Source organism: Polyodon spathula, chromosome 2 (genome assembly GCF_017654505.1).
Source record: "Polyodon spathula isolate WHYD16114869_AA chromosome 2, ASM1765450v1, whole genome shotgun sequence".
Classification (NCBI taxonomy): Eukaryota; Metazoa; Chordata; class Actinopteri; order Acipenseriformes; family Polyodontidae; genus Polyodon; species Polyodon spathula.
In genome coordinates this window covers 78855444-78879634 of record NC_054535.1, presented here as the reverse complement: position 1 = coordinate 78879634, position 24191 = coordinate 78855444, and the positions used below count along the sequence as shown (strand labels likewise).

Sequence of the window (24191 nt, the reverse complement as noted above, 5' to 3'; positions counted from 1 at the left end):
AGACATTCTGCCTGGAGACACACCTCCTTTAAATCTTGCAAATAACACTGCAGAATTAGGAAAGAAACAACAGAGAGGATTAATTATGCGTTTACCTTAAGTGGCGCTATTTAAATTGCAATCGGGTACCACATAACAGTGATCCTGTTTTAGAGCAACGAGTCAGTCAACACGCCTTTATCACTGTTTCATATTTTATCCTGGTCATAATGCCGTAAAATGCTAAACTTAATTTGTGGAGTAATGTACATGGGATTACTCTCACCTGACATTGCTGGACTGTTACTAAACTATTTCATATTTGTTATTGTTATTATAAATGCCAGCAATAAGCTAAACAGATCTTTTCAAAACACCTTTATTTGTAGACTGAACTACTATGTTAGTGGAAGACTAAATATGATTCTCACTGTGTTGGACATTTGGTTTTCTGAACTGCTGTAATATAATTCTTAGTTTTTCCTGCTTAATTTAATGCCAGCAATCAGCCAAGTAATGTCTATAAACATTGACAGGTTTGAAGTGGATGGTTACAATTGAAAGCAGTGCAGATGCCATTGTTTTATGCAGTAGTATAAAGCAATTTTATTAAGACTACCAGTTAAGCATGCAGTCTGTATCTATGATAACAATCGACAGGACTATATAGGATCAGAGGATGATTCAAAATCAGAGGTAGAGCCACAATAAATGTCTTTGTTTAAATTTAAAGTAAATTGTAAAATTGTTGATACGTGTGTTGGAATATTGTTTCAAAATTGTATAATGCAGCAAAAAGGTATATTAAAAGGGTTAAGGCGTGGCCAAAGGTTTCTCACTGATAATGTACCCTTTCTCAGTCAAAATGGCAAGTTTCTCAGTATATAAAAAGCTTTGAGGGAACGCTGCTCTGAGCCGGTTAGTGAGTGCAGTATTTACACAAGGCCTTTATACATGGGTGCAAGTGGAGTTCTTCTGTAGTACCTATCAATGGGAAAAAATGGTGTAACCCTTTATTGGAAATATGTTCTATGTTTTTAAAACAAGAAATTAAAATAAGTATAGGTCTGTAAAAGGACAGGACACAGACTAGTTTGGGGCCAGATTTAAAAATTACATTAAGTGGCATTTGTTGTTGGGTTTGGTTATTTGTTCTTTCCAAATTTCTATATCTATGGCTCTCCTTTGAGACTTTCAAAGTTGCTCGCATCATAATTTTTAAGGTAGTATTCCTCCAAGCAGAAGTACTTGTGGTGCACAGGCAAGAACCTCCAATTTAAAATCTCAGCCCATCAAACTCAGTCTTCAGTTGTCACCATCTCCTGAAAGAGTCTTTTCCACAACGTCAGCGTTGGTTAACTGCCAATATCAGTGATGAGCAATTAATTCTACACCATATTGTTACCTGCTTTGTTTACAGATACATTTACTGCAGTTTACTGCATGTTAGCGAATTAACCTTTTGTCACCAATTATTGTTAACAGGTGAGGGTCCATGATTACAATAACTATTGGTAGCATAGGCACAAGTTTGTCATTCCTGAATGTAAGGGAGCAGAAAATGGCAAAATACGCTCAGTTAAGCAAAGAAAAATTTAATTACTTTAAGAAATGAAAGACAAATCACAAGAACTTTGCAAGTGTCTGTAACTGCTGTGGCCAAGACCATCAAACAATTTGAAGAAACAGGCACTCATGAGGACTGAACAAGGTCAGGCAGGCCAAGGATGACCTCCGAATCAGAGAACAAGTTCATTCGAGTCACAAGTCTGCGAAACCGGCAATTAACTGCCCCTGAAATACAAGCTCAGCTAAATGCTAGTAGAAGTACAGATGTTTCAACATCAGCTGTTCAGAGGAAATTGTGTGAAGTTGGCCTAACTGGAAGAATAGCTGAAAGAAACCATTGTTAAGAGTGCAGAATAAGAGGAAGAGACTTGCCAGGGCCAAAAAACACAGAAACTGGACGTTTGAGGAGTGGAAGTCGGTCTTACGGACCAATGAATCAAAATTTGAAATATTTGGGTCCAACCACCGCGTATTTGTAAGACGCAGAGAGGGTGACCGCATGAGTTCTGCATGTGTGGTTACTGTCAAACATGGAGGAGGCAATGTCGTGGTCTTGGTTTGCTTTGCTGGTGGCAGAGCTGGTGATCTTTACCGTCCATGGCAAGCTCAACCAGCATGGCTATCATAGCATACTTCAGAGGCATGCCATTCCATCAGGATTACAGCTATTTGGGCAGTCCTTCATTCTTCAGCAAGATAATGACCCGAAACACACCTCATAATAAAAGTTATGCAAGTACTGTCTGGAGAAGAAGGAAAGTGAAGGACAACTCAATCTAATGACTTGGCCTGCCCAGTCTCCAGACCTCAATCCCATAGAACTTGTATGGGACGAACTGGACAGAAGAGTCAAAGCAAAGCTCCCCACAAGTGCCCTACATCTCTGGGAATTGCTGCAGAAGAGCTGGGAAGACATGTTGGGTGATTACCTGCTGAAACTTAATAGAATGCCTCATATTTGTGGGGCTGTTGTTAAGGCAAAGGGTGGCTGTTTTGAGGAATCCAAGATTTAGAGACAGTTTTCAATTTTCTTGAACATTGCTTTGATACTCCTTATGTTATGTTTTGTGTATTGTAACATGGGTTTTCGTTTTCAAGTATTTACAGAAACGTATACAACGTAAAACATTGTCAATTATGAAAAAACCTAGTTTCCAGCAAGTGTTCTCAAACTTTTGACTGGTACTGTACACAGTTTACTTGTAGTGTAGCATGGGCTAGTTCACTGGGTTTACTGTAGTCTGATCAGCCATAGTCTATTTTAATGTATCATTCATGTAAGTAATACTTTTTGACAGAGGGGGAGGGGGAATCTCTGCTTGCAAAAATAACACGATAGGAACATAATTTTAGATATTTTGTTTAAAATCATGTAATCAAAGAAAATACAATATTATGTTATAAAAGTCTACTGGAAGCTATCAGAGTAGTACAGTATTTATGTTGGATTTTGAAATGTCACATTTTTCAATTTGTCAGTTTTTAACGTTAAGTAAATGGAAAACTACAAAGCGATAAGTAATTCAATATGTTAACGCAACATTATTCAGCAGGTTTCATTCAACTTTGTGAAGCAAAATTTGTTAATTCTGTAGTGTGATGCAAAACTTTTGGCTGTAGCTGTATGTACATTTAGTACATAGCAACATAAACACAAGAATACAGTGGAATTCACACTGCCTTTTGTAATTTGAAATTAGCGAAGCAAAGGGAGAATTAAGCCAAGCTACAATTGTACTGGATTTTAGCCAAAGCACTGGGGTATACAAGCCTGCTATCCTTTTAAAATGGTGCCATGAAAATTTTAATTTACACACTAGAAAGAAAGTAAAGACCAGTTGTGGTTCACATCTGAAATTCTCCCACAGCACAGTGCCCCGTAACCTCATGGGATAAATAAAAAATTGGTCACTCAAATTTTTTAAATTAAACAAAACACATTATTAATAGATGTTGAGCTCTGCAAGGCATTTAGGCCCTGGCCCTCATTCTCAAAGTTGCTTATTAAACTACTAGATTGTATTTATTAAAAGCCCGCCACCTGTCTCGATTATTTGACAGGCATGCCAAGCAGACCAAAGCAGTTCAGTATACACTATGTGATACACAGTAAACTGTCTGAACCCATTGAGCAACTCAGTATGTACATGTCCTTTCATTAGTGATAAAAATATATATATATACTGATGTAACGCTGAGCAGTAAGGTTGCCCTCAATCTGCACCAAAGGCGTTCTTATGTTAAAGGAGATTCTGCCCATCATCGCACTTCTAGTGGTTGGCTTGAACAAAGCAACAGTCAACAACTTTCACCACAATGTGGTGGGCCGGTGTGGTGATACTCTGCCTTCCAGGACGTGGTCTGTCCCTCACAGAGCCTGTTTCCTGGTTTCTCTAGACTAATCTGCTGATTGTTGAAGCAGAACATCTCATTCTCCGGGCAACCTCTCTCAGACAGGCCGCCTTCAATCATTCCGATAGCAACCAGGCGATCTTCATTACTCAAGCGGGGTATGGTCGAATCTTTCTTTCGTTCTTGCGTTAATTAAAATCATGTCTTTTCAAATGGCTATTTACATAGATTCTTAATCAACTCATTTTGACAATTTTAACTCAACTGAAATACCAAACACTGAGCACCTGGTGTTTTTATGAAATCATAGGACTTGAGCTTAGTATTTTCTTATCCCAAGGAACAATACTACTTAAACAATCAACAAACCTATTTGCTCACTATTTAAAATGTAAATAACATTATGTATGTGCCCAATGAGCTATTGATGTTGAACTTTGACTGTTGCTTTTTTATTGTGCATCAGTATAATTTGTAGGCAGTTTTGGTTTAGTACAATGCAAAACTATTTGATACAGCCTGCTGGACACATTCTGCTTTTCAGTACCTGATTTACTGTTAAAAAAAAAAAAAAAAAAAAAAAAAAAAAAAAAAAAAAATATTTTCACTGTCTTCTTTCTGTTACAAACAGTGTTCCATTTAAAGTTTTTGCAATTGTCCCCAAAACATCCCCAAGCACACAATGTTGCTGCAATTGTAACATGTTCAGTTCCTTTCATTCACCCACACAGAAAACAGAAGTTTAGTACATCCAGTGCTTGCAGTACTTAAACCCTGTTAAACTACAGACTGTTCCCGCATTAGGCTTTTAACTCCATGTCATGTTATGTCAAATACAGTAGATAAGACTACCACACGAAAGGGACTTGTTGAAATCAGCATTTACAAAGAGCTAATGGTAGAGACTGGTGGGATTGTAATGTAGAGCTTAGTATAAGTCTTTTTTTTTTTTTTTTTTTAAGCTGGGAAATGTAATGTAGAGCGAAAAGTAATTTTCTCATGTTTAGTACAGTAATCATAGCCTGACTTCATTTCCTGCAAAATGTTTGTTTTATTCAGAAATCCTATCAGGTGAGTCTAGAGTAGAAGTTGTTTTTTTATTCCATAATCCTACAGATAAGTGCTTGTAATTACCGTTCAGAATTGTACTGCACAGCTTGTGTTGTTTTGTGTACTGTAGTTGTATTGGTGTTGATTTAGTCCTATACAGTTAGAAGAATCTGGTTTCAACTAAGAAGCAAGGGTGCAAACTGGGATGTGTTCCTTATAAAATTGTATTACATAAACCTGCAAGTTCAAGGCTCACAAGGCATGTAGATGCAATAAAAACAAGTCAACAAAGTAGGGTATATTTCATGTACAGACGATCCTCGACTTACGACGCTTCAACTTATGACGCACGGCACTTGCGACTCTTTTGCATTATTACCCTGCTTTGACTTTACGACATTGATATGCAACTTACGACACGGTGAGACCTGAGCCATGCGCCATGTGCGCATGCTCTGTGTCCAAACCACAGTACCTGCCATGGTCACCATGACTCAGTTTAGCGTGTTTGGGGGTTTTTTTTAAGCATTTTTTTTTTTTTTTTTTTTTTTATAATTTATTTGCCGTTAACAATGTCTGATAAGAGCTATTGACTCAAAATGAAACCTAAGCTGTGAACTCTGTCACATGATGAGGGGCATAACTTCAGGCAATCATATTTCCTGCTAGGAGTACCGCATACACACACTGAACGCGTCATTGGAAATCCCCTAGTCTGTACTTTTAAACAAGCAGGTAGGTGTCTGAGTAATATGCATGTAACTACCGGGCTGAGTGTAAAGAGTTAAATATTTGCATGAATACAATATAATGGGTCATTTTTGTAAAACTATTATTTGGCTGAAGAGTCAGGAACAAAACCCCTAGTTTATAACATTGTACCTATGGGAAAATGTGCTTCGACTTACGACGAAACTTTCAGGAAGCAATTAAGGACTGCCTGAAATGTCCATTTTACACAGTTAGCTTGCTTCCTTTGCAGCACCTGATGCTGAAAGGCTGATGTATTTGCTGCTTTTTGTTTTGCTTTTGTTCATCCAAATGAACACCATTATAGTACATCCTATCCTGCAATCAGATATCGTTGCAATGCTGTTTTGTACACATGTGACTTTTTGGTTCCAGATGGTAACCCAAATACTATTCAATTGATCTAAACTGCAGCTTATCTCAATACGAGGGATGGGCACCAGTATCGATATTTTGATATGTTATCAATATCGCGATATCATGGGATAAGATTTTTAAAAATTCATGTACACAGACGATTGGTCTAATTAAGTAATTTAGGGCACAGTTGTAACAAAAGCCAGGAGGGACACTGGCCATCCAGGACCAGGATTGGCCACCCCTGGTATATACAGTCAACCTTGGTTAAAACCCGAAATCCCATAGAGATGTAATTTAGTGTTGACTTGTCCAAGGTGTTGAGTTAACCACGGATGCACATGAGCCATGGCATTAACATGCATATAATTAACAGAACTTGCACGTTTACAGTATTTACAAGTTTATTTTGTTAAATGTCCTTTACAGAATTAACTCGATGATCAAAAACAATGAACAACTTGGCTTCACACACATCAAGCATTGTCGATTTGTTTTGCATGCAAAAACACTCTTCCTGCTGAAACTAATTACACATTTTTAAAAAGATAGGTACAATTTCTAAGTAAATACATTGATTTAAATTTAACTCCCCTTCATAGTCACAGAACTATGTTATTTGCATGCTGCATAAGCACATTGGCCATCCGTTTTGCATTATTTTGAGATATGCGCATGCCTCAGCGGTTCATTACTTGCACTATTAATGTATTTTTAAAATGTGAACTTTTGGTATTATAAATGAGGTGTACTTTTTAAAACATCGAAACATATCTCAAAATAATGCAAAATTCATCATGACACAGTACTTACTACTCTTATAGGTGTCTGAGTCTGCATGTACACACAGAGCAGCTGACTTCAATTACTTCCGATTGGATAAAGTCAGTGTGCAGTGAAATATAGAAATATTTCAGTTTTGTGATGGCTGATGATGAAATAGTAAAACAATATAACAAGACCTTGAATTATCCATGGATATTGGGAAGCAAAGCATCACTAAGTTAAAATAAGTTACTGCTTTTCATATGTAAATATCAGTTTATGTCCTATATATGTTTGATATTGTAATTGGGTTATTATATTTCTGTGTTTTGGAAGACATCGATCTTGAAATACATGCACGATATATAGGTATACAATTTTCATGTCGTTGCCCATCCCTACTAAATATGTGAATCATTAAAAAAATAAGCGCTTTGCGAAAACATTGGGGAAACAGTAGATTAACTACCATTTAAATCGACCCCATTGTGGCACACATTTATTAGTACAGTATCTGCATGGTTCCAGTATTTTTCCAGCAATGCACAGAAACGGCTTTCCTGGATTTTAAATGAATATTTGCATGGAAATTTATGTAAAAGAAATTATTTCAGTGTGACTTTAGGCCAAGGTGACTTAGTGTTGTTCACTATATTGCGAGGCTTTATTTTGGGAACCACTCGTCAGAATTTGAAGTTATTTCTACCACTTTTGATTTTGTTTCTATTAACTACTGTCTGTCTGTCTGTCTGTCTGTCTGTCTGACCTAAAGTTTTTTTTTTTATATTGTACTTTTGTTTTTCAGACACTGTCCAATGAAGCCCACTGCGTAGAAGACATTTTAAGGGTAAATATGCGTCAGTAATCCATTTCTTCATCCCTGCTTTGTACATTTTTTATAGGCTGCTCCAAAAATCAGTTTGACTAGAATATAGAATCTTGCTAGAGTACACTGTCAATAAGTCTTGTTTTACTTCGTCAGTGTCTATCGTGTTGATTATAAACCACTGGGATAATGCATTCGTTAATGCAAATAAAACTCTAACCAAAATGACCTTTGGCGACAAGTGTGTGAAGTGATGCAAATTATTACACTGCTGGTCCGTGATGGTTTGCCGTCTTTGTAAAAAGAGCTATTGAGGATGTCCGTAGCTGGAAATAAGGGGCGTAGACAATCTGGGTGAACGATGAAATTATATCTTTTGTTTGATACCTTCTCATTCTGTCTGTCTTCTGACTCATTGTTATTACAGGAAATGACCCATTCTTGGCCTCCACCCTTGACAGCTATACATACACCAAGCACAGCAGAGCCTTCGAAGTTTCCCTTCCCAGCAAAGGTGAGTAAAGCCGTGTTTAAAGCCGCAGGATTATTAGTGGGTAAAAAATATAAATAAATAAGCAAAACACATCGCTGAAGTCTTCTGCACTTCCTTGATGAGGTAGCAATTTAAGTTGTGTATGTTTTGTTGCTTTTGATTGTAGAGGGTTTTAAAGTCAGTTGCCTAAAGATAAAACACAATGTTGAAGACTAAATATCCCTGCCATTGTATTAAAGCTCATTAATGATGAAGTATATAAGTAATAAAAGTTTATTTTGTCTGGCTATGAAGAGGATACTTGGGTATGCAGTTTCTGTAAAATGAAAATCTTAATTCCTGGGAGGCCAATTAGTTGAAAGAACAAAACAGGAAATGTGGCGACCCTTTTTAGCCTCAAACACTTTTTTTTTTTTTTTTTTTTTTTTTTTTTTTTTTTTTTTTCCTGTTTTTGTTTCTAGGAATCTCAGCATGCCCATTCTGGTTTTGTGGGACAAAGTAAGTTTTTAAGCAGACTTCATATATATATATATAATCATTATACGCCACACCCAGAGCCATATCAGGACACTCAGGCTGTTATTGAAAGACCCTGGGATTTCAAACACTTAGCAGCAACGGAACCTCAGCTTAGATATTTAAATCATTGCTGCTCCCTAACAAGAAGTATTGTATTGTTGTAATTTGGCATTTCTTTACTTCCCCATTTGCTCTGTCCATGTACAGCACAATGTGGCAAAATGAAAACCAAGATCGGTATTTGCTTTGCTGAAATATTTAGTTTTGATTTAAATGGCAAAAAGAGGATATTTTCAATTGTATACATCGCAGCAGCACTTCAGAAATAGTACTTTTATTATAGCGCATAAGGGATTGAGATTCATAGATCTTTTACACTGTTAAGTTTTTTATTTTTTTCAGAACACTATGATTCATCTTCAAAAGTACCGCCATCAAACTGTCAACAGGGATCATCGTAAGTACTGCTTGTTATTGCTCCCTGAAATAGGAGATCTTTTTTTAATATAGTTTACTTCTACAAGTACGCTATATTCATTCTTTACCATGTGAACAAAAATAAGTGTTTGACTCAAGTTATTGATAGTCTTGCAAGCTAATGCCATTTTGTATTTTTATTTTCAACATCGACTGTGGTCCTATACCACAAAATGATCCATCATTGAATGACCATTTGATCTTATTATGCATCATACAAGCAGCTAATCTGGATGACCACATTTATTGTGATACATATACTGTCCTGACCTGCATGTCATAATACATAGTGTATCGTTAGGCCCCTATCTGGAACCAAAAGCCCCCCACCCCCTCCCCCAAGTGATCTGATTTGATACTTTATTTACTAATTGATCATCTCACAACATGTAGTATCAGTACAGAATCCATTTCTGCATCACTTGGTATTCACTGAAAATGCAAGCTTGGCTTGTGGATGTAATTCCAGTCTCAATTCGTGCCTGGGTCTTGAGTTCCTACTGTATCTGCAGCATGAGACACAAGACCTGCTGCAGTCTGAAGCTGATTTTAATGTACTGGTTCACTTGCTTGCAGCTTTTTAGCACAGATATCAGTCCAAGTTCTTTTACCAATGTTCTATGAAATTAGCAAAATCATGAAAGGAGTTAAGAGCCCCACTTGCTTTTTTATAAAAAAGATGATTTTTTTTTAAAGGTAGACCTGGTGTTTCATGGTGTAAGATGCACAAAGGGTAAGACTGTGAAAGGATGGTGTTGTTGTGTAGTTTTTACTTCTCATGGGATCTTGTATGCTGACAGAAAAAGCATCTCTTTGTCTGTAGGGGCTAGCTGCACCAAGATGTCTGGGCCACAGGCAGTTTTTAACGAGCTGCTTTTTCCTCTATAGGTTTAATTAGAAAACCGTAGTATATAAATAGGGTAATGGATTTTATATATAAATATAAACTATATATATGCACACAGAATAAGCATGTATATTGTGTATGCCTACAGTATTTGGAAACAGTGGCTCATAGAACAATATGCAAACACAGTAGGTTAATGGGACAAAATACAATATTTTATATTGTATATTAAAAAAAAAAATGCAATTGAGCTAAATGATCATAAACTCCTCATTGGGAAGCAGTCAGTTATTTGAACTAAAAGTAAAGACATTTAAACAGTTTCTCTAGTGCATTTGGAACACCGTGTTCTGATTTTCTATGGATCTGTAGAGAGCCTCCTATAAACTTCCATTAATAGCTGGAACAGTGATGTTGGGTGCACCGGTGTGATGCTCAGAGCTAAATTGGCTCCAGTCCCTAGAGGGACAGACTCGGATAGCTAGGTTCCAATATGTCCTTGTTACAGGTAATTAGTGTGCTCTGTTTTCTTTTATACATTGAACAAAAATAATAAAACAACCTGGATGAATAGTTTTGGAAGGCACTGATACTGCAGTACTGTTGTTGTTGTTGTTGGAGGTCGTCAACTACAAACCTTGTTTATTGGTTCATGTTGGTTCCAGTTACAGTGAATCCCCTTCACTGCATTGTCTTTCTAGAAGTCTGTGACTTCTACTTTCTATAAAATATTGCAATTGGTGATAAAGCTTTTTTAGGGTTCTGTCAGATATACTTGGATTGTGCTTATTGTTCTTTGCTGTGCAATACAATGCTGTTTTTTTGCTTAGGTGTAGTACAAGCAAACTGCAGTATTCATAGGAGGTAGACACCACCACTTTTATATGTAATGCCGGCTACTATTTTGGAGGTAATGGATAATGATGAATACTCCCTGAAAATGTATGAACTATTTCAATAGCATGTATGTGTTTTTCTGTTTTTAATGGTTCTTAAAAAATACTATATTTCACTGACAGTTTATTGTGGCATTTTAACTGACATACTAAAGCTCTGAGCCGGGTTGCTTAGTAGCCAGTTTACTTGGTTGATTATTAGTAAGACTGGGATTAAGTCACGGGTGTCACGGATTCCATGATTTTAGTGTATTGAACTTTTACCAACAAACCTTGAAATTACACCTTAACCAAAAAGGCGTCATATCACTCGCATAGGTACAAAGAAACACCAGCAATACTCTGCATCTGACACGCCTCATTACTGTATGTTTATGCAAATGGGTTTTGAGGTTTAACTCGCTTTAAATTAATGAATTCATTATTGGATACTACACAGCTTTTTGTATAGTTGATAGTTGCAGCGTGGTAACAATTTAAATAAAAAAACGTTGTTAAATCTTTGAAGTGCTGTTATTTTGATAGTGATTTTTATAAAGTTTTGAGGTTGAATATTTCAGTCCAGGTTTGAGTACGCATTGCTAATATTTAAATCCAGAATAAATAGAATTCCAAATTAAAAATAAAAACAGCGGTTACAGCAGCAGCCACTCCAGGCTCATTCGAGCCATCTGGGACTTTACAACAATGTTTTTGACACCCTACAGAATGCCAGAGCAGCGCCCACGCATTCCCACTACGGGTACAAGTGGGGTTCGACCCCACGACTTGTCCCATGGCAGTTTTATACTGCAATTTTGCAGGACCTTTTTGGACAAATTCCCCTCCACATTTAAAGGTCTATGTGGCAGCTATTTTAGCTTGCCATGTCAAGATTGGCTCGGTCTCCTCAGGAGTTCACTTCTTGGCACGGCAATTTTTAAAAGGGGCTCTACGGCTTCGTCCGCCTATGAAGGACGTTGTTCCTCACTGGGGGCTAAACGTGGTGTTTAATGCACTCATGAAGCCTCCTTTTGAACCCCTGCATTCTGCTAAGCTGAAATTTGCTATTTGCTGAAGATTATCTTGGCTTTCCATGTTAACCAGCCTGTGGAATTGGAGGCTTCCGTCCTCCTCCTTGCCAGTCTGACGGAGCCACAATCCATATTCTCTGCCCAGTTCGCCCTTCCCTGGTGTATTATGTTGACAGGACAAAAAAGTTGGAGGCAGTCTGAAAGTTTATCTGCTATGGGGCAAAGTCCCATTGTCAAGCCCTGTCTAAGCAGTGGCTGTCCAGACACAGTCAGCAGCCTATGAGCGGGCCAACTTGCCCGCTCCAGAAAAGCTCACAGCCCTTTTCAACCATGAACCTTGCAACTTCGTGGGCTTTATTCCAGGGTGCATCTGTCGAGGACATTTGCAATGCAGCAGTGGGCTACTCCCCATACCTTTACAGACTAAATGTCATGGGTCCTCAAAACCCTGGTTTTGGAACTAGAATGTTAAGGGTGGCTTCCCAGTCGAATGGTAATGCACAAGGCAGCCTTCGGTTTAGCCTTGTAGAATTTACGGTTGTTCCGTGATCATGCCTTTGCATCGGCTTTGGTACAACCACCCATTCGGTAATACTTGCATTTCAACTTGAAAGGGAACGCTCTCTCACTGCGCTCATGCATGCACTCCTGTTGCTCTTTTCACATTAAACCGCGCCCTCCATCCACCTTCACCAATCCCGGGCAGGGCATTCAGACAGTGTTGTCAATATATATTTTGAAGATGGATACACTTTGTTACAATCACTATTCGTTATTGTATTAACAGCAATACATAGTCACTTATTCTCGTTCTTTATTCCACATTTAGATGAGAAAGGACGTGGAGGATTTAAAAGCCTGTTTAATTGTTCCACAGCCAAACCCTGTAAATTAAACTGATCGCACTATTGTTATTAGTAGTAGTGTTATTACAGTATATCTTTTATTTATATCACAGTCTGGTTTTACTAGTAGTAACGCCGTTGGTGCTTAATCTACAACCATTGAAACACTTTTAAATCATCCAAGTCCTTAATTTCGCGTTTGATACAGTAAAAGCGGAATAAAGAACAAGGAAACGAGGGGGGCAACATTTTTAATAACTGACTAGTCTATTAATGTTAATGCAGTTACGAATAGTAATATTTGTCCAGCGTATTTTTTTTATAAAGTTATAAAATGTTCATTTTATAAAATGTTGCACCCTCGTTTACTGTTTTCTGCATGGAGCAAAACTCATAAATTAAACCAACTTTAGCCAAGACCCCACCCACCCTATTTATAAACTGCAGGTCTATCTAAATGTATTATTTATTTATTTTTGTGAACAAAACGTAAAACGCGCCGCTGCACTTTTGTAGGAACAATTGCCATGATTAGCCCCACAACGTTCAAATCTAGGAGAGCAGGGCTGGACCATAGAATCGCTGAGCTACGACAGGTCTGAAACAACACAAACTATGTGGACAGGGATTGGTCATATTTCACAGGAGGTTGGTCAGATGAAACATGATCCGTAGTTGATCAGTCAATCATCCTGGAGGCGTAAAAGTATTTTACAGTCAGGTGTTAGCGCCCCACAGTTTGAAAACCACTGTGTTAGCCTGTGGGGGGGTTATTATGTGGTTAAGTTATATCATCATAGTTCTATATTGCAGCCTTTTTTCTTATTTACTGTATTCCTTCGAATTTAAGACACACTTTTTTTAACCATTTTTTGCTTCTCAAAAATAGCCTACGTCTTAGAGTACAGTATAGTGATGCGTGTATCAAAATCATAAACAAAAGACGTGACTACCCAAGTACACAAATAGCAATGTGACTGACTGCCAAGAAAAGACAACAAAGGTGTCTGCCAGAATACACAAGCAGTAACTTGACACGGCTGAGAAAAAACAAACCAAATTTCCTGAGGAATTCTAAGAGAAACATTTACAATTTCAGCATTTCTAACAAACCGTACCTGCTTGGACATTTCGGAAAATGCTGATCAGACCCTTGTATCTTTTCGACATGCTAAGCAATGTTCAATGCTGTTGTGGTTGCTGGGTTACATGTTGCCTGATGCCATGGAGTGTTGTGTCATTCTTGCTGTTGTCGGGATGTGTGAGGTCGTAAGTGAGTGGTGGTATGTGTAAGACAGAGACGCCATCTTAAGTGTTATACAGTGCGCAGCACAACAAACAAGCTCTACCACAGCACTGTTTCATGTCAGTTTTGTACAGTACAACAGTGTAGTTGAGGTTGTATCTGTGTAAATGCATATCTTCATTTTTTTTTTTTTTTTTTTTCCCCTCAAATTGAGGGTGGTAAATTTGGGCTGCATCTTAAATTCGAAGGAATATGTTAAGTGTGGTGTAATAATAAATCCGGCTGTAATAATATATCCAATAAAATTAATTTGATCTATAAAGCTTAGAGGAAACGCTTCTCATTGGTCTCAATTTTGTGTTACTCAAATGCTTGTGCCACATTATTATTATTGTCTTATTATTATTTTAATTGTTTTTTGTTGTTGTTTGTTTTAAAAAAGTACAGCTACTAAAATGCTTGTGTACTCTGGCTTAAGCAACAGTGCAGGATGGCAGCACTGCTGTGTTCTCAGCGGGGAGTGGGGTGATCTGAGGACTGCACAGCCCGTGAGATGTTCTGCTACACTCTGATTCATTTCATATGGCTGGAGACTGTTAGCTGTTTATATTTAAGGTGGATAGGGAGCCCATCAAATATTTGTATTCAGGGCTGAACCTCCAGCCCCAAATAAGCAGTAGATGTAACTGTGTTTTATACCATCAAATATATATTAAAGTGCCTATAGAAAGTATACACCCCCTTTCAAAATTCACCTTTTGTTGCATTATAGCCTGGAATTTTAAAATGCATTCAAATAGTTGTTTTTTTTTTCATTTATCTACACATCCTACCCCACAACTTCCGTGACAAAAATATTCTAGAAATTTGTAGAAAATTTAATTAAAAATAAAAACTGAAATAGCTTGGTTGGATAAGTGTCCAATCCCTTGTAATAGCAATCTTAAATTAGCTCAGGTGTAACTAATCACTTTCAAAATCACACACCAAGTTAAAGGCCTCCACCTGTGTTAAATTGTAGTGATACACATGATTTCAGGATAAATTCAGCAGTTCCTGCAGGTTCCCTCTGCTGGGTAGTGCATTTCAAAGCAAAGACGCAACCATGAGCACCAAGGCGCTTTCAAAAGAACTCCTGGACAAAGTTGTTGAAAAGCACAGATCAGGGGATGGGTATAAAAAAAAATATCCCTTGGACCATGGTCAAGACGATTATTAAGAAGTGGAAGGTGTATGGCACCACCCAGACCCTGCCGTCCCTCCAAACCGGATGACCGAGCAAGAAGGAGACTGATCCGAGAGGCTACCAAGAGGCAATGGCAACTTTGCAAGAGCTACAGGCTTTTATGGCCAAGTGTGCATGTGACAATAATATCCCAAGCACTCCACAAGTCTGGCCTGTATGGTAGGGTGGGAAGAAGGAAGCCATTACTCAAGAAAGATTGTTGTCCATCATGCTCCCCAAGGAACTTGACAGAGCTTGAACAGTTTTGTAAAGAAGAATGGCCAAATATTGCCAAATCTAGGTGTGCAAAGTTGGTAGAGACCTATCCCAACAGACTCACGGCTGTAACTGCTGCCAAAGGTGCTTCCACCAAGTATTAACTCAGGGGGGTGGAGAGATCTTACATTTTTGGATTTAATGTATAATTTTTTTCCCCTTAATAGTGTGGAGTATGGTGTGTAGATAAATGTATGGTGTGTAGATATAATATATGTGTGTGTGTGTGTGTGTGTGTGTGTGTGTGTCACACCCACATATTATATATATATATATATATATATAATATATATAATATATAATTATAGATATATATATATATATATATATATATGATATATATATATTATATATCTAATTACAGATACGTGTGATGCTACTACAGGACCATATCTTCTGCAAAACTTAAAATATTTGCTCACAGCAGGATATGAACTATTATTTTTGAGCAATACCTGGTTTCTAACACAGATTGCTTTATGAGGAACTGTTTCAACTTTAAACCCCTTAACTGACAACATATCATAAACTGCTACTACTTATAGTAAACCCTTTTTGGTTTTGAAAGTTTTATTTGCAGTATATAGCTGTTAATTTGTGTGTTTGTCTTTGAGTTCAGCTCATTTTCTATACATTACACTTGCAGTTGTTTAAATTATGACAGTTTTGATCCGTGTCTTGCAGTATGTCGCAATCCTTTCTACCAAACAAAAAGAAAAAACTGGTGTCAAGTATTGTTAAACTTTCTGTTTGAGTTGTTAGTAAAGTAGAACTGGTTTTCTAGTTGGGAGTTGGTGTTTCTCCCTGTGTGATTGAGGTTCTCTGCCTTGCCCCTCCAGTGCCCCACAGAGCAGCGGTGTGCCGTCGGCACATTCCAGTGGCGGCGAGTCCGAGAGCTTGAGTGAGTCAGACAGCACCTCGGGCTCTGAGACTGAGAGCGAGAGCAGCTCCAGCGAGAATGAGGAGGAGCCAAAGAGCCCGCCAGTGCCTGAGGTGAAGGTGAGCAAGTTTAAAAATTGATTTCCCATTAATGTCAGGGCTCTACATTTCTCAAATTACTTGTTTAAAGCCGAAAGTAGAACTGTGCAGCATTGTGTAAACTGCATTTTCCTACTGTATGCATTCAAGAAATGCATCCATTAAATTAGCAAAGTGCTCCCCCAGTGCTTTTTTCCAAAAAATATGTAAGAATCTAAAACATGCTATATTAAAAACCAGAGCAATACATCAATAGCTGCCGTCTTTCAATATGCTTTGCAGGATATTGTAAACATTCGGTTCACACACCATATAAACGAGCTGAGTGCACTTGCAAACTGCATTGTGAACACAAACAGACTCTGTCCTGAAACAAACGGGGAAAACAAAATAACTTTAGCTCACATGCGTTTTCTTTCATGATAGTTTTTCATTTCCGTTTTGTTTCTAATGTGTACTGTAACCAAAGAGGGCCCACATCTCAAATAAAAAAAAAAAAAAAAAAAAAAAAAAAAAGCGGCCAAGCAAAGCCTTTCTATATATGCTGTTGTATTATTTCAGCCTTAACATGCACACATTGGTGGGCTTCTCAGAAAATGAAAATACTCCTATTCAAGATTTGAAAATGTGTGTATGCAAATGATACTCGTATCACCCGCATCCGACCTGTTACCATGGTGACAGCAATGTTACTGTGGTTATTCATAACTACTGGCCAAACTGCGATTCTCCACAGGCCCCTGGTTAATGTTAAACCCTAACTGTACTGTTTGTGCAAACTTTTTAATAACACCTACTCAAAACTACGGACCAGTAAACTGATCCAAAATACAATATATTACAGTATTATATGCTTACAGTAGCGACGGAAGAGTCTTCTGTGTATCAACTACTTTCCATAGTCAGTTTATACAACGTGTGGTGATTTACATTTTAGGTAAATTATCTGTAGTGAAGAAAAAAAATGTGTGAAGAACATAGTTACAAACGAGAGGAGGCCATTCAACCTGTCTTGCTCGTTTGGTTGTTAGTAGCTTATTGATCCCAGAATCTCATCAAGCAGCTTCTTGAAGGATCCCAGAGTGTCAGCTTCAACAACATTACTGGGGAGTTGCCTGATCTCCATTTGTGACACCTGGTCCTTGTTTCTTTTTTCAAGTCGAAGAAGTCCCTTAGGTTGACCTTGTCAATACCTTTTAGAATTTGGAATGCTTGAATCAGGTCGCCGCGTAGTCGTCTTTGTTCAAGACTGAATAGATTAAATTATTTTAGCCTGTCTGGATATGACATGCCTTTTAAACCCAGAATAATTCTGTTCGCTCTTCTTTGCACCCTTTCTAGAGCAGCAATATCCTTTTTGTAGAGAGGTGACCAAAACTGAACACAATATTCAAGATGAGGTCTTACTAATGCATTGCACAGTTTTAACATTACTTCCCTTGATTTAAACACTTTTCACAATTAACACAACTTGCTACCATTCTGCGTGAACTTACAAGATCATGTCTTAAACCAAAGCAGGCTGGTGGAATTTTTAAATCTTTCTGTCATTTTGTGATGAAGGTATATTAATAAAGTATTCAAGTACCCAATCTAGATATAAATATGCGTTCTGCATTTGGCCAGTGTTGTGTTAATGTTTGAACTGAAGGAGTTGTAGCATTAAACTGCAGATCTTAGGGCACAGAATACACAATAACTGATGATCCACCTTAAAAATATGCTGTAGCTGAATACACATAATATTAAAAGTCAGCTCTTGGCATTGTGTCTGGAAAATCAATGGAAATACAATCTTGTAAGGAAGTTGACAAGAACCATAAGACAGAGCTGTGTTAAACGCGTAGTCTTCTCAGTTTGATCTAGATGCTGCTGCGCTAATGTAAGCCATGGAGTATGACGGCAGATTTGTGGGGAATTTTCAGTCTGCTTGTCAGAAAATGCAGCCAACAGCTCTTTGAGCTCTGAGACACGGTACATTTTTGTGTGACAGAAAAAACTAGGTCAGTCTGCATGGCATTGTTCTGAAGTGGAGAGACTTGAGTGCCGTCATTTTAAAAGAATCGCTTTCCAATGTTGTGAAATTAAGTTCCGGCTGAGGCCCTGTTTAGATGACACCTGCTGTGGTTATACTAGGTGCTTCCATGTGAGAGTAAATGTCTGCTGTATTTTATGTTACTGAAATATTATAAGTTTTACTCACTGCTCAAACTAGCTCTTGTCTTGTAGCTGTCTTGCTGTAGAAGTAGGCTGTGGTCAGAGAGAAGCAGCAGGAAGTCATGCTGGAATGCAAATGCCTGACATTTCTCATGTAAATGAATGTCACAGCTGCATTAGCCTGCTGAGCTTACAGCATTGGCAGAGGTAATTCCTTCATATGGTCTGTGATGTATGAATTGATTTTCCAGAATAAAATGGCATACAGAGAAGGGTAAATAAATATTTTTAATTAATCCGTTGACCTGTTCTGAAAGCAGTTGCATACTGTAAGGTGAATTCAGTTTTTCAGCATCGATCACAACATCACTAGAAAATAATGGAAATGGACAGCCAATGGAAATGGATAGCTTTTGTCCAGAGTTGTTGTTTTTCTGGTCTGTGGTATGACTGTTCCATCCTAACACTGCTGAATTAGTTCTCAGATAGGAGGGTTCTATCTCACTGGCAAGCAGTTTGCAGGTATTGTCACAGGAAATGAGTTCCTATGTCTGTCCACATTTGCCAAAGTGAAACAGAAAATAAACCCATGCACTGTACAATTGCTATTTTTTTTTTTTTTTTTTCGTTATTACAGCCTGATGCTCCAACAGCAAATAAATGGCAGCTGGACAACTGGTTGGTCAAGGTTAACCAACAGTGTTCACATCCAGAGAGCCAGAGCGACCCTGTTCAGAGCCACACTGAGGAGAGCAGAGTGCAGGACAGCAGTGGTGACAACCCAGACGAGAGCTGGAAATCAAAGAAGTCTTGCACGCCTCATGAGGAGAGCAGCAGAGAGTCTAGGGTTGTACAGGACATCTCTCACAGCAAGGGCAGCCAGCAGAAATCCCCGGCACACAGGGCTGGCATCAGCCGAAGACAGACAGTTGGCAAAAAGCAGCCTTGCAAATCTGCTAAGGTACCCAGGCTGGAGGAGTGCCAGGGGGACCTAAAGGTAGAAAGCGAGCCTGCCCCTCCCAAAGGAAAAGACCAGTCCTCAACAGAAAAGCCGAAGGTTAAAACGAAAAGTGAGCACGAGAAGCCCAATAAGAAAACTGAGACTGGCAAGCCCCCTAAACTCGTCCCTTCCGAAAAGAAGAAACGGAAAGAACCAGCGGCTGCTCTTAAGCCTGCCTTGGACTCGGACTGTGAGAGGGAGGGCAGAGCGGTGTACTCTCAGCTTCCCCAGGCTGAGAGCCAGCCTCCCTCTTCTGTGAGGACTAGCGCCGATAAGGCTGTGAACCAGGTAGAGGACTGCCTCAGCAAGGGCGGAGCACTCTGTCTGATCGGGGATGGGAGGCTGCTGTCCCCTCTCCGAGACATCAAGGCCCCCCAGGCTCTGGTTGTGAAGATCCAACTTAGCCTGCTGTCTAGGGTCCCACAGCCGCCTGGCAAAGGCAACAACCACAAGAAAACTGCCCTACCAAAGCCATCTGTGGAAAGGAAAAAGGAGGCAGGGAGATTGACTCTTGACAGTGGCCCCGCCAAGGTTCACAAAAAGAGACAGGTTGGTTAGATTTACTTGGAATTTGTCTTATGTTTTTGATGCTGGCCAGTGATTTTAATTTCCCCTTTTTAACATCTACCAACTATTAATCATTGTTACAGTTATACTTATCAATCCTTATATGTGTTTTTTTGCTTAAGAATGGTTTCTCTTCTTGTCCATTCTCTTTTCCACAAGTACACAAAATGTGCCCCTAGTGGTGTGTTAGCTACATGACAGCTCAGTGTGAAAGCAACCGGTATGACACCAGTGGAGTTCACTCTAAAATGAGAAGATTCTGCCCTTGTTAAACAAATACTTAAGTAGCTGTCTAACTGCATTATTCTCTGGTTCCCATTCATTTAACATTTTACAAAAAAAAAAAAAAATAATATTAATCTGCAACACACTTGTTTAGGTTTCTAAATTGAAAATTAGCCCCATAAATCCAGTGGCTGAGAACCCTTCAAATGCTGCATTGACACTGGTAGAGGCTTATCCATTAGCTTCATTAAAGTAAACCTGAACATTAGCTTCATTAAACGGTAACAGATGAGGAACTCCAGAAGCAAAAAAATGTATAGGATGTGCTGTTATGATGGACACAAATGTTCTCATGTCTACAGGCAGCAATTAAATATAAAGGTACAAGGAAGATTCCCACAGATCCAGGTTCTGTACCGAAAGGTGCTCCCTGGGATGATGAATATGAGTAGTTCTTGGAGATTTACAATTATACTGTATTTACAGTATAATTGTAAATCTCGAAAAACTACTCACTTCTAAATCTTTTGTAGTCATCTTTGTATTACTTTAGTATAAATACATGTTAATTTGGATTCATATGTTGTTTTTTTCTGACTTTATGTGAACAAAGACACACACATTTGCCCGTTTTCCCATTGGAAATAGTGATATTTTGAAATATCACTGTCCTGGTCACAAAAGCAAAGTCTGTGGGGAATAATAGCCATGTTCTATACTTTTGAGGCATAAGCAATTAGGAAATAACACTTACTACCCAGGAACAAAAAAAAAAAAAAATTGTTGCACAGTGCTATCGGTAGTAGCAGGAATTCTAGTGAATCCGCACAACTTGTCCCTGATTATAAGGCTCTCCTTTACATCAGCTAATGCTGGCACTGATTCGCTGTACAAACCATGCAGTGCATTGGCACGGATTATAAACCAGTGCAAAATGTGATTGCTTTACAATTCAGAAACGTCCAATTTATGTCTTAGAAGTACAACCAATGATTTGATTTTTAAATCAGGACGACTTTTGCTCTTCTGATTTTGTAAATAAGAAAAGCCTTTGACTAGTTTATAAATAAGATTTGTAAATTACTCTAATTGAACCAAAATAAATGTGTTTTTGTGATGTGCATATCAGACTGAGCCTGCCATTCAGGTTCTACAATCTGAGGGCAAATCTGTGGTTTTCTACCTCATAGGAAACGATCCATCATCAAGGGAAGCGATGAAAGGCTGGAGCCTTGCAACATTTTCTGAACCCGTCACATATGCTTGTCAGGACATTGTTCATCCTGCGTGGTGTAACTGCATGCCAATTTTGTGCATATGCAGTAATGTTCAGTTGCCTGTTTTGTATGTGTTTTTTAGGCTGTGGAGAATGAAAAATATCTGGGAATAAAGAGGCTAAAGCTAGATACAGAAGTCAAGCCGTCATCTTCAAATCCTAAAAGTCCAGGAAAATCCAAGTAAGTAACTACAAACACACCGCATGCAAATGCATCTACAACGCTATTTAGATACTGCATTTTCTGTAGTTCACATGGTTGAATTGTACTAGACCGCAGGCACCAGACTGATCTACATGAGCTACCAGCACATGGCAGCAACTCCAACAATAGCACTGTTAATTGTTTGTGCATGTCTTGCATGTACATACCTGAATTCCAGGTAATTCCCTGAAAATCCAAAGTGCAAGCAAGCATTTTAATGTTTTAGCAGTGCATGCGCACATCCCCTCTCATTACAGATCAGCGGTGCCCTTCTATTCTCTCCATAAGCACATTATGCAGGGGGCAGCAGAAAGTATCTGGTTTCTTTTAGAACAGACTGATCAGTGTAATATTCGTGTTGTCAGCAGCTCTTGAACTTACCAGCTTGATCTATGCTGTGTGTTTGAAATATAGATTGGGGAAAGCACTGCCATTAATCACTGGTCTTAAATGTTCATCTCTAAATGGTGCCATAACCAAAGCCTCATATCTAGTTAACCATTTGAAGTAGTGACTTTATATTTTGAAGGTTATATTAAACCTCCATGGTGATTTCATGTGTCGGCCATACTGAGGTCATGTGAGGTTTTTTACATTTCTGCTGCATGGAGAGTTATTTTCTAAATGTTTGGTACACCGTTGTATTGTATTTTCTTTAGTTAAGTTGGCACATTGTTGTAACCTCTAGCTATATCAATGATAAAGACCACATGCTTTGGCATAGTGTTTTTGTAGTTGGTACACCTCTGTATTCTATGATTCATTCAATAAAGATTCATTACAGGTGGTGTCCACTGAATATGTTAATCTAGGCATATACAGACCACACCGTTGGTCATAGTGTCTTTTATAGTTGACACACAGCTGTATTATATGATTCTTACAATATGTTTCATGTTTTGTTTTGATGTAAAATGTGTGTTTTTATTCTAATTTTACTGTACTATTATGCGGTAAGAAAAAGCCATGCAACCCTAGTTCATTCCAGTACAGATTTACGATGCTTTGCTGTACAGTTATATAATGTTTGAAACTATACTTTTATTAGGTCAAATATTATCATAATAGACAGTTGGCAGGTATCATGCAAGACAGAAATCCCCGCTTTACAAAAAGTCCCTTGACTTTGTGTGATCATTACCTCCCACTTTCAGCAGCTGCGAGTATATATGTTCACTACCGAGTGGTGAAGGATTATTCTGTTACGGATACCCAATTGCACTTTATCATTTTTTGTTTGGTTTAATTTTTTTAGGGTGTCCAAGAGCGCCAGTAAGAAGATGAAGAAAGTGCTTCTGCCTCCTCCAATGTCTCCGGCACAGGGACCCCCTAAGGGGGCTGGGCACAAGCGGTGCAGTAGTGAGGGCAGCACAGCCATTGCCTTCAATGCCACGAGCAGCCACGTCGGCCCTTCACCTGTCAAGCACAAGAAGACCCAGCAGAAACACATGGAGCACTCCAAGAGCAGCAAAGTGAGTTCATAGATCTGCCACTGAACCAAAATATCTTGAAATGGAATCAGAGTGGGATGTGCAAAGTGGAGTTCTTTTCTTTGTTTAGCTGGCTTTGTGCTTTTGTAGTGCTTGTACAAAGTGTAATTGGGTAACAGGAAAAAGTTGTTGTAATGCCAAACATATAAGGATTTCGGTGACTGTTTGATATTTCCTTGCACAACAATAATTATGAAATCACTGTACCATCAGTTTCACGGGTAACAAAATATTGGGTATCAAGTTGTGTCAATATGTGTTTACTATACAGTTTAGCTATAGTCAGCTATCCCACTTGCATATATTTCATGCAAAATGTTCTGTTTCTTGTTTTTAACACAGAAATCTTCACAGAACTGCCCAACTCCTTTTCCAGTGCCTTCATTGACAGATAGAAGCTCAAAGCCAGCAAGACCATTACAAAAGTTTGATAACAAGTAAGAACATTTAATGTATTAAGGTAAGAAAACAAATTGATATGAAAATCTAGTCGATTTTTGATTTGCCATGTCTTTTAATCTAGCAAAATTATTTTACACTGGTGTATTCACAGATTGAGCAGATTGTTCTGCTAATAGAAATATTTGACTAAAATCAAAGTGCTCTTCAGCAGGTGGCGGTCCTCCTTCATTGTAATACTGTATCTGGTTTATTGCAGGCATTATCCTGTGGAGCATCACATGAAGGAAGCCAAAAAATTAAAACACAAGGCTGATGTCATGGTAAGTACCGTGCACACTAATTCACACACTTGTGCTTTATCTGTAGACCTAAGAGAGGGTCTGCTAAAATTCAAAGGTTATGTACT

General features: G+C 38.4%; 1 protein-coding gene across 3 annotated transcripts in view; it reads left to right on the top strand.

Moving 5' to 3' along the window:
• LOC121301515 (AF4/FMR2 family member 1-like) overlaps positions 1-24191 on the top strand; it is a 52297-nt gene that overhangs the window by 22751 nt on the left and 5355 nt on the right. For all 3 annotated transcript variants that reach the window (XM_041231002.1, XM_041230995.1, XM_041231010.1), the window contains exons 4-13: positions 7628-7669; positions 8076-8162; positions 8603-8639; positions 9063-9117; positions 16325-16484; positions 19258-20169; positions 21772-21869; positions 23149-23365; positions 23726-23820; positions 24042-24105. In XM_041231002.1, the coding sequence (XP_041086936.1) occupies positions 7628-7669; positions 8076-8162; positions 8603-8639; positions 9063-9117; positions 16325-16484; positions 19258-20169; positions 21772-21869; positions 23149-23365; positions 23726-23820; positions 24042-24105 (1767 nt within the window). The remainder of the gene's footprint in view (positions 1-7627; positions 7670-8075; positions 8163-8602; positions 8640-9062; positions 9118-16324; positions 16485-19257; positions 20170-21771; positions 21870-23148; positions 23366-23725; positions 23821-24041; positions 24106-24191) is intronic.